At 41.1% G+C, this 11,248-nt stretch overlaps 1 protein-coding gene across 8 annotated transcripts in view; it reads left to right on the top strand.

The window, feature by feature from the left end:
• The first annotated feature begins 237 nt into the window (after window positions 1-237).
• MYBPC1 (myosin binding protein C1) overlaps window positions 238-11,248 on the top strand; it is a 92,282-nt gene continuing 81,271 nt past the window's right edge. The window contains exon 1 of one of the 8 annotated variants that reach the window (XM_053405062.1): window positions 238-549. In XM_053405062.1, the coding sequence (XP_053261037.1) occupies window positions 525-549 (25 nt within the window). In that variant the 5' untranslated portion in view covers window positions 238-524. The remainder of the gene's footprint in view (window positions 550-11,248) is intronic. The other 7 variants (XM_053405061.1, XM_053405056.1, XM_053405054.1 and 4 more) reach the window with 7 other exon arrangements.

The following is an 11,248-nucleotide window of genomic DNA, read 5'->3' as shown; positions in this document are numbered from 1 at the left end:
AAAACTGCCAAGCAGTATTATGTGATCAAGATCAGGTTAGCTGTTTCAGTTATCAACCATGGGAAAAAGACACACAGGTGCAGTATATCATTTAGAACATATATCATGAACATACAATCTGCATATCTGAAAGCCCTTTGATTGTCTGGCAATCTATTTTACTTCCCAGATTGGGGGGGGGGGGGTGCGCACGAGAGAGAGAGAATCTGATGCTTCTGAATTTAGAAAGTTATAGCCATTCTCCTCAGCCCCATGAAATGCAGCAGAGATTCCTTCCTAAAGCCAAGAGGGCAGCGGCTGCGAACAACAGATGTAAGCAGAGCTCCCATAACTGTCAGTTTTCGGAGGGTATGCATTGAGAGGAGAGGAGGTGCTATTTTGATTGATATTTCGCTGCTGTATATAAAGCTGAGGAATTCTTCTCCCCCTCTGCTTGTCACACTGGCCTGCATGCTCTCCACTGGACTTGTGGCTCCTTGCTGTTGCATCTGACACATAATTGGGAATAAAGAGGAACAAAAACAATGCCGGAACCCACCAAAAAAGCCGGTAAGTGTAATCATATCTCCCTTACTTGTCTTAACAGAAAGCAAAACATATGTTTTGAAACCAGCTTGTGACTGAGCAGAGAGATCAGAGAAGGCAAACCTTGGAAGCTGTTATCCTTTGTTGATTCACCAAATTTGAGATCCATGAAGAGAGTCCACTATCACTGAAAACAGTTGAACAACTTAGTGACGAAGGTTAGAAAGCTCAGCTGAACTGGAACATTTTAGTTATGGTTGTGCTGTGCTAGATTATTGTTATTGTTGTTGGTACAATTTACTTTTCTGAAAGCTCCTTTTTAATTACCATGTGTCAGAATGTTTATAGGGGTAGTTTTTTGTGTTTTCAAAAAGTGCATAAAGCTTTACTATTGCAAATGAATCTCATTTGTATGTTAACAGGAAGAGTAGGTTTATAATTCAGTCTTACAATTTACCTTGGATAGTTGGGTATTTCTGATAACAGCATCCTCTTTACCTTATTCACTGTGTATCAAATTATGAGATCATTTTTGTGGCAGGCAAAACAGAGATGCTGTCATTATGAATCCAAACTTTGGAGGACTACTGCCCTTTCCAAGCAAAGATTTCATAAAGTTGTAACTTATTTAGAATCTAGCGTTGCATAATGGGAATATTATCTAGACAGAAATCTTTCTTTTAAATAGTCCGCTTTTTAAAAAAAGTATTGGGAAGAAGGTTCCTCAAATTTAACAGGTGCAGTTTACCAGTAACTCAAGTATTCACTTAATATATTAATAGCACAATCCTAAAACTGTCTATTCAGAAGTAAACTCCACTGAGTTCAGTGGGACTTACTTCCAGGTAAGCGCGTATAAGATTGCAAATTAAGATCGCATGCACACCATACATTTAAAGTACACGGCTTCCCCGGGAAATGTATTTTGTCAAGGACTCTGGGAATCACAGCTTTGTAAGAGGTAAACCACAGTTCCTTAGATTCTATGGAGGAAGCTACATGCATTTAATGTGCTGTATATGTATAGTGTAGAAACCTAAGTCTGCCTTCCTATATTAATGCTTCTTTTCCTACACATATCAATCGTGTGCATGAATGCTTAAGTTACAGTTCGATCCTGTGCATGCTTACTTGGAAGTAAGTCCTATTGCATTCAATGGAGCCTACTCAGTAGGCATAGGATGCCAGATTTCATCTTTTTCCTCTAAGCGAAATCTGCCCAGTTCCCTCACCCTCTTGTATAGTCCACTCCCTATAACATCTCAGTTGCAGTCTTCATAAAGTCACTATATGCAATATAGCTTTTCCTATATGGATTTTATGGTGGGGGGAAAAAAACATATATGCTGTGTGTATACACTGTAACCTAGGGAAATTCACAAAGAAAAAACCAAACTTGTAAAATCCCTCCTTAACTTTTCTGCATGGAGGTGATATTAACAAAACTTTCCCCCTTCATTCCTTTGGAATGTTGAAAAAGGATACTAGTATGCTAAGGAGCTAACAACAATTTTCTCTGTGTGCTATGTTTGCTTCATGCTCAGAGCATAACTCACTTCCATATTTAGGATCAAGGATATATCCTCAGGGCATATTGGATGGTGGCTCTGTGGGGTTTTCACCTTGTCTGTTAGCGTGTGGCATGGATGTCTTGAGTGTTTTACAAGGTAAATCAATTACTGGTTCAACCTTTGCCTTTGACATGGTGGATTTTGCTTGTCCCTTCTCATATTTTCTGGATAACGTGAACAAACCTACTGTACAGTATTAGGGATATATTGCTTATAGAAGCCTTTGAATGGCACAGAGGATTGGATCAGTTAATTTTCAGAATAATTACAGGCCTAGAATCTACCGTGCTTTTTTTGATAGCAGTGTTACCACTTCAGTAAGAACTGTCAGCTTTGGGTCGCTGTTGTCTCAAAACGTTTCCAACAATTTTGTTTTGTAATGGATTGAAAGTGCCTTTTTATCATATGTATTACTTACATGGCCAGAGATATACTGCAAAAGTGTGGAGCCAGTGTGTTGTAATGGTTAGAGTCTCGGACTAGGACCTGAGAGATCAGGGTTCAAATTATTATTATTATTATTATTATTATTATTATTATTATTATTATTAATTTCAATACATCCAAAAATCACAGGATAGTTTACAATATAAAAACACAAAAATACATAACAAACAAAACAACAACTCTCCTCATACAGTTTAAAAGGCCATAGATTGTTTACCGTAATTAGTCCAAGTTCTGGGAGAAGAGGAATGTTTTTGTGTGGTGCCTAAAGATATGTAACGAAGGTGCCAGATGGGCGTTCCTGGGGAGAGCATTCCACAAGTCGGAAGTCTCCACAGAAAAGGCCTGTTCTCGTGTTGCTGCCCTCCGGACATCTCATGGAGGAGGCACACGAAGAAGAGCCTTAGATGATGATCACAGGGTCCTGGTCTTTGCATATGGGGAGAGGTGGTCTTTGAGGTATTGTAGTTCTGAGCTTTTAAAGGCTTTATACAGGCATGGACAAACTCTGGCCCTCCAGATGTTTGTGAGCACAATTCCCATCATCCCTGACCACTGGTCCTGTTACCTAGGGATGATGGGAATTGTAGTCCCAAACATCTGGAAGGCCGGAGTTTGCCTACGCCTGGCCTTATATGTCAAAACCAGCACTCTGAATTGAGCCCAGAAACTAACTGGCAGCCAGCACAGTTGGGCCTGGATTGGTGCTATATGTTCATGTGGTCTTGCCCCAGTAACAACCTGGCCCCTGAATTCTGCACCAGCTGAAGTTTCTGAACTCTTCTTCAAAGCAAGTCCCATGTATAACACATTGCAGTAATCTTACCTAGAGGTTACTGGAGCATAGACAACAGAGGTTAGGCTATCCCTGTCCACACAGGGGCACACTTGAGCCACCAGTCAAAGCTGATGGAAGGCACTCACATGTCACCAGGGCCACCTGAGCTTCAAGAGACAGCAATGGATCCACGAGTACCCCCAAGCTGTGTACCTGCTCCTTCAGAGAGTGTGTAACCCCATCAAGGGCAGGCATCCTCCAATCCATCCAGTCTGGGGAACCACCCACAAACAGTGCCTCAGTCTTATCTGGATTGAGCTTCAGATGGATTGGCTCTCAGCGAGTCCATTACCAAAGCAAGACAACGGTCCAGCACATCCACTGCCACACCTGCAGATGTAAGGAGAGGTAGACCTGTGTGTCATCAGCATATTGCTATCACCAGTTGGCCATTAAGCTCACTTGGTGACCTTGGACCAGTCACTCACTCTCAGCCTAACCTACCTTATGGGGTTGTTGTGGGGTTTAAATGAGGAGGTGAACCATGTAGCTACGGTACTTTGAGCTCCTTAGAGGAAAAGGTGGGATAGAAATGCAATGAATGAATAAAAAATAAAAATTGCATTATTTTCTTCCCTTTCTTTTGTTTTAGTTTTATACTCAGTTCTGGCTAAGTATTTCCTTGAGGTTTTCTAAGATTGTTTAGACTAGGGCTGGGCAGCCTGTGGTCCTTCAGATGTTGCTGAGTCCAGCAAGTGTAGCCAATGTTCAGGTTCTGCACCCTGATTCATACAGAATTCCAATCTTCTGCACCAAGTAAAGCATTTACAGCTGATAATACCATACCCTTCACATTAATTTACAAGGTTTAGAGCTTATTAGCGTTCCTTAGTTGCGTAGATTAGGAGTTTCAAAATTAGGATGTATTTTTGATGCAGTCAGAAGCAGTATAAAACAAATATATATTAAAGGGATTTAAAAATAATTTTTAAGAACAATACTTATTTGTGCAATAGGAGCATCCCAAATCTGCTAACTGACTTTAAATTTCTGACTTGAAGACTATGTTCAAACTTTGGTCACATTTTAGGGCAATCCAGCTACAATGACTTAAGAAAACTTGGTACTGTACTTCCAAAATTCTGAAACTTTGAGGTTAAACCTCCTTAAGGGACAGAACCTCACTCTAATGTATGACAAGCAATCTGCAGCTCATGAGAAATGTTCATCAGCTTTCAGGTTTAGTTTTAACAGATAGTTTTTTGTTCTCATTAAATCACTACTTAACTTCAAGACAGGATGACCTAATTGGCAGAGTTTGGGGAGACATAGCAGTATTGATATTGGGAAGAAAGTTGTTCGGGATGATCATTTAGGCCTTTGCAACTTGACAGTGTCATGGAAACATTGCAGAGTTTGTGAGGAACTAGCAAGTTGCTTCTTTGCTGCTCCGTTGAATATTCTTCATTTGTGTGTATGTGATTTGATGGAGAATTTGTTCCAAGCGATGTGGCTGCTGGGCTATTTAGTTATTAAGTTTTCTGTTCTCGGGAAAGAGAGAAGAGGTTAAGGAGCTTTCTGTGGGATATAAGGGTTTTAGCACCTCAAGTGGGATCCTGCACCTTACAGGACTGAGCCCTAGGCAACTAGTGTTGACAAGGCTGCAAGGATCAGTTTGCATCCTGGCATTGCTGCTTAGCGCTGGAGGACAATAACGTATGAAGTATCCTACCCAAAATAGCTGTACCAAATGTGCACACGAATGTGAGAGAACCTAAACCTGCACCCAAACTACCGCCAGCCTGCCTTGTAAAGTATCCTATTTGCCGTACAGACAGCTGACATATATCTTAACATCAATTCTGTTAGAGATGGTATGACACTAGAGATAGTACTGACTTTTATTTATTAGTTTAAAACATTACTCTTCATTGCAAACCTATCTCAGAGCAAGTTGTGATTAAAACTGAAGCATAGAAGCCAGGGTTAGGGGATCTAAGGTCAGGGTGCTAAATGTTGCCCTCCAGGCCTCTCTGTTTGGCTCCTGTAATTCTCCCCAGGTCATGTACACATAAACCTTAAGTGCTTTTGTTTGTGTCCTTGAACTGTGATAATGTCTCTTGCTTGCCTGGAAGGATGATGGAGAGATGTGTGCTTGTGTGTGCATAGAAACCTCTGGCATTTGCATGGTTGAAATGTAACCTACTCTACAAATAGAAGATTCACACCCATTGCTCTGCTTACTTTTGTATCAATCCCCTTCCCACCATTACTGTTATGGTGGTCATTTTTCATGGAAAAGGTTTTTCCACTGAAAGATGGCCCTTGAGCTAAACAGGCATGTTCCCACTCCAATATGCCATATTTAAAACCAAAGTTTTATTTTTTAAAAAAAGAGGAAGGAAAAAACAAGCAACAATTAATCACCAAACACAAAGTGACAATGACAAATGACCTCAACACTAATATCTCATAAACTTGAGTTTTGAGCTGGCACAAAACATTCATAGCAGTTGGGTCCAACCAAATCTCAAAGGAGATGTTTGCATATCTCCACCAAGAAGGCCTTCAACCTCATTGCCATATAGAAAGCTTTGTCCAGCTGAGACATGGCCAGGACAGCCACCACAAAGATTTCAACACCTGGACAAGTCTATGTGGGAGTAGGTGTTCTTTTTAATATCCAGCACCTTGAACCTGACTTGGTAAAATGTTATTTTATAAAAATCTATTTTGCAGCACGTAGGCAAAGATATATTTTGGCTGACTTGTGGGTTGTTTAACTTGCAAAGTTGATTAAAGCTGTGTGTGAAGTTGATTGCAGAAGAGAATGTAACCTCAGTAAGGCAGGAAGGCTTATGTTCCTATGATGTTTTAATGCTTCCCCATTAAAATATCATCAGAACATAAGCCTTTCTGCTTTATGAGAGCCTCACCATTGGGTCCATCTAGCTCAGATAAATATATGATTGGATCAAAATGTTTCTGTTTCTGGCTTTCAGACACCCCACCCAAAATATCTCTTTTATCTTCTGAGTGTTCAGTTGCCATTGTTGAGAGATTATTATTAGGCTTCTTAATCATAACCTTTATAAGTGTCATAAAAGCCCTTCCCAGTTAAAAAAGAGATCATGTCATTTGAGATTGTTAGGGTCCCAAGATGGCTACTTACCGTATTTTTTGCTCTATAAGACTCACTTTTCCCTCCTAAAAAGTAAGGGGAAATGTGTGTGCGTCTTATGGAACGAATGCAAGCTGTGCAGCTATCCCAGAAGCCAGAACAGCAAGAGGGATCACTGCTTTCGCTGCGCAGCAATCCCTGTTGCTGTTCTGGCTTCTGGGATTCAGAATATTTTTTTCTTGTTTTCCTTCTCCAAAAACTAGGTGCGTCTTATGGTCTGTTGCATCTTATAGAGCGAAAAATACGGTAATCTTGCATTAGAGCACAGGCATTAACTTTTTCCAGGGTGAATGTTATATTCCTGGGAGGAGGAATGGTCAGGCTATACAGTGAGGTCAGCAGGCAGGGCCAAGCAAAAGGGAAGGGGTACCCCTTCTCTTTCTCTTCTCTTTGTTCTCTCTCACCTTTATGCATCACCCATCTATTTTATTTCTCTCCGCCCCCCACACATATACAAGCACCCACTGGCACAAGAACCCCAGCACCAAATGGAAATTGCTAAATGCACAAAAGTATACATTTCCTACAAAAGAAGGAAGTGGCACAATGCCCCAGAAATTTCTCCTACATAGCTTTGGATGCAGTTGATTTCAGATTTGAACCCTGGTGGCGCTAGCTTAAAAAAAAAAAAGGAGCAGGGAGCAGGTCATAGAAGAAGACACTTCTCTGCTGCCGATCAGAGTACATAATAATAGGCTAGACAAAAAGGGTTTGACCTGGAATAGGGCCTCTTTTTGTGTTCCATTGAAATGAGATTTATGAGTACACCAGCCTATTTCCAGTCTAGTTTATCTTTTGTCAAAGTGGGCCCCTTACCACATAACCATGTCTATGCAGATCATAGATCTTTTGTGTTGGCTGTCTAGTTTTAACATGAAAAAAGAAATAGCCCTAAAGAAAAGGTTAAAAGTACTATAGAGTTTCCCAGATAGTACTGCTTTCAGCTCTCCAGATAACGATATTACTGTTCATATCTTTAACCCCCCCCCCACTGAACAGTGTTGTGTTGTTGTTTTGAAAAGAATCTGTGTTAAATTCTATTTGGCAATTTGCCTCCATAGTAGATCCAATTGCAGACAGAGGGCCTGCATTCTGCCACAACACATAGGCACTCTCTGCCACATTCAAATATTATTTTCATTTCCACCACCTCCCACACTTCCTCCCATGATATCAGGTTAATGCTGACCTTCAACCTCCCACTCTTTGCTTTTTTGCTTCTCATGTGTTCTCCTTTTTCTTCTTGGAAATGAATCCCAGTGAACAATAGCCACCTTAAGTTAACATCTTGCCTATTTTTACAAATTTAGTGAGCAAGCAAGATGTTGTCATTTATTCCACTATCCAGAGCTATGTCACACACTTCTAAGGGTTTGTAAGCAAAATGGAACACTTCCTATTTTTCTTTCATATCATTGTCATCATTTGGTTTCAAAAGTATTTTCCTGTGTGTGGGGGGGTGTATGCCTGCCACTTGACAAACACAACTGGAAGGCCCAGCTGGGCATGCAGAGTTTGGCTGTTTAGTCTGTGGTGCGAAGTCATAATCCTTTATCCATTCCCCCCCCCCCCAGGGAATGGTTGTATCTCAGTGGTAGAGCAACTGTCTTGCATGCATTCAATCCCTGACATCTCTAGGTAGGGCTGGGAAAGCTCCATCTGAAACCCTAGGGAGCTGCTGTCAGTGAGTGTAGACCAATGCTTCCCAAACTTGGGTCTCCAGCTTTTCTGGACTACAACTCCCATCATCCCTAGCTAGCAGGAGAAGTGATCAGGAATGATGGAAATTGTAGTCCAAAAACAGCTGGAGACCCAAGTTTGGGAAACACTGGTTTAGACAATACTTAGCTAGATAGACAATATATCTCAATATAAAGCAGCTTCCTGTGTTCCTCTTGAGTAACTTTGTTGACAATTCTAAGCAAGCTGCTGCTACTTTTCTTTTTTTAAGTTGGTAGTCATTTTCTCTTCCTTTTAGAAGGAAAACCAGGTATTATCGTTTGAATGGACTACAGATGCACCCAGAAATGAAGGCTGAGAAAGAAAGCAATGTCTATTTGCAGTGAAATTATTCCTACTTTTAGGCAAGGCTGGCCCTTCCACCAGGCAGGGGGAAGTGGCTTCCTCAAGCAGCAGGTGCAGGTGTGTTTAGAGAGTGGCAGTGACATGTTGGAGGACAGAATTTTGTGCCAGACAGCCTGCTTTGTGCCCCTTAAGTTAGTCTGCTGTGTTTGAGGACCTTGTGCCATCACAAGTGTTAGAATAAGATTCAGCTGCCTGTCTGGTGAGCTTCTGTGCATGGACAGCAGGGGTGGAGGGAGAAGCTCCATCTTGTCCTTTGCCTTATGCACCAAAACGTCTTGGGCTGCCTCTGTTTTAGGCAGAGATTGCCTTTCACAAAAAGCAGTGTGGAGGATATATCATAGTGCAATGCACTTGAGTTCAACTCTTAGCATAGTAAGGGAGGGCAGCAACAAATGCAAACCACCTTGGTATTAGTAAAAGAATTAAATGATTCACGCTGGTTTAGTAAAAAGCTTTGCTGTTTAGTCATTTAGTCGTGTCCGACTCTTCATGACCCCATGGTAAAAAGCTATTTTACTGTAAAAAGTAAATCCAGAAATCAAAACTGAACGCTTTGTGAGGTTCTTGAAAATGTTTGTTTATATTGTCCTTTTTTTACTGGAAGAAACGTGCACAATTCAATTGTCATTGTATTTGAAGTGGATAAGGAAGTTCCTGTATTGAGTTTTTTGCTTTAAGAAGCCCATTAAAATCCCATCTGAAACAAAAAGAGAACAAAAAAAGAAAACGAACATGTGACAGATAGCTTCATTTTCAGAACACTAGAGGGTGCTCTTTATGAACAGGACAGCTCACAAAAGCTGCTTTTATGCTTCCTTTTGATGCAGCTGTTGGGCAGATAACTAGTCAATTAATTCCCTTCACCTTCATAATCCCTAAATATAATGCTTAAACAAGGTCTTGTGGGTGTGTTTTAAAAAATATACTTCACCACGTCTTTCCTCTTCAGTGGTAGGGTATCTGCTTTGTGTGCCATAAGTCCCCGGTTCATTTCTCATCTTCTCCAGGGTTGAGAGAGAACCCTGCCTGAAATGGTTGAGAGCTGCTGCTAGTCAGCATAGACAAAAATGACCTAGATGGACCAATGGTCTGACTGAGTACAGGCAACTCCCCATTTGCGCACATTCAATATGTGACCCAAAAAGTGACCAAAAAACATCACAGAGCGGGGCGGGGGCAGACGGGTGTTTGCAGGCTTTTTCAATGGTGTTTCAAATATACAGGATTTCACTGAAACGTGCGGTGCCTCAGAACATAACCGCCACATAAATGGGAGGTTGCCTGTGTTATGTACTGAGTTGAATAGGATCCAAACTGCAGCAGTCTGATTGGTCCTAGAACAATAGGATCCAAAAGGCAGCAGTCTGATTGGTCCTAGAACAATAGGATTCAGAATGCAGCAGTCTGATTGGTCCTAGAACAATGCAGCAGTATGATTGGTTGGCAGGAACCACCCAATCATGCTCCAGATAGAAGTGAATCCACAACCTGATTGGCTTACAGTAGAATTCCGGAATTAGCCAATCATGTGCAGCCCATTGTGTAAATAATGTATATAAAGCAGATACTTTGAGGGGACATTCATTCATTCCTCCTCACCACTATGAGCTGAATAAAGAGCATGAAATACACTTTGCGACTCTGAGTATATTTCAGCCTGTATAAGGCTTCTTCCCATTAACCTACTATGTACCTCTTAAGGAATGCATTCACGGATAGAGGTTGCTGTTAGATCTAGTTTTGCTTATGAACACTTACTTAGAATCAGTACCACAGAGCACTTTTGGCAAGTTGGTATACCAGTTATCCATTTCCTGGATAACCATAATCCTGCCACAGTTTTTATGTCTTAACATTAACACTGCTCTGTGTTACATACGGAGCTGCCTGTGAAAAGCATACAGGAACCTCAACAGGTTCAGAGCCCAGCAATCATGTTATTATTAACCAGGGTCCAACGTGATGAACATATCTCATTTATATTAAGATGTTTTCATGGCTTCCAGGTTGTTCTTGCAATCAGGGCACAATTTAGAGCACTGATATGATGTGCTCTAAATGGCCTAGGGAATCTGAAGGACTGCTTGATAAAGCAAGGAAAGATCATTAGATCAAAGTCAGTAACCTTGATATTTGTAAGATAGGTTCACCAACTTCCTGACAGTCTCCCTAGTTTGAGACTTCCACACATCTGCCATTCCAAAGCAAGCCTCCAATAAAATCTTCCGGCTGGCTATCGTCTTCTATTTATTTTTTTTTAAGTATACCTAGATTACCATTATACTGAGTCCTGACTATTTCTAGTAAGAAATAGTCTGCAATAACAAAACAGCTTTCTGCAGCCTGCAGAATATCCTGGGCCAAGAACTCAAGCAGTGAAGGTAAAAGCAAGCAGTGAGTTTTTCACTTTTGTGTCAACTGCTGGTCAATAGTACTGTGACATGAATTATATAGCAGCAGTACATGGAAATAATGATATCATAAAACTACATGCAGGGTACACATTTACCAGGCCCCAAGCCAAGAGGGTGCTAGGCTTCCTGATTTTTGTTTTTAAAAAACAAGCGGGCCTCCCTGAGCAGCTAAAAAAACCAAGCAAAGCTCATTGTTGCTGGTAGCCTGAAGCAGGACTTAGGAGAAAAGACCACCTGTCTACTAGGG

This window comes from Podarcis raffonei, chromosome 10, assembly GCF_027172205.1.
Source record: "Podarcis raffonei isolate rPodRaf1 chromosome 10, rPodRaf1.pri, whole genome shotgun sequence".
NCBI classification, from domain to species: domain Eukaryota; kingdom Metazoa; phylum Chordata; class Lepidosauria; order Squamata; family Lacertidae; genus Podarcis; species Podarcis raffonei.
The sequence above is the reverse complement of the archived record's forward strand: the minus strand, read 5'-3'. Positions and strand labels throughout refer to the sequence as shown.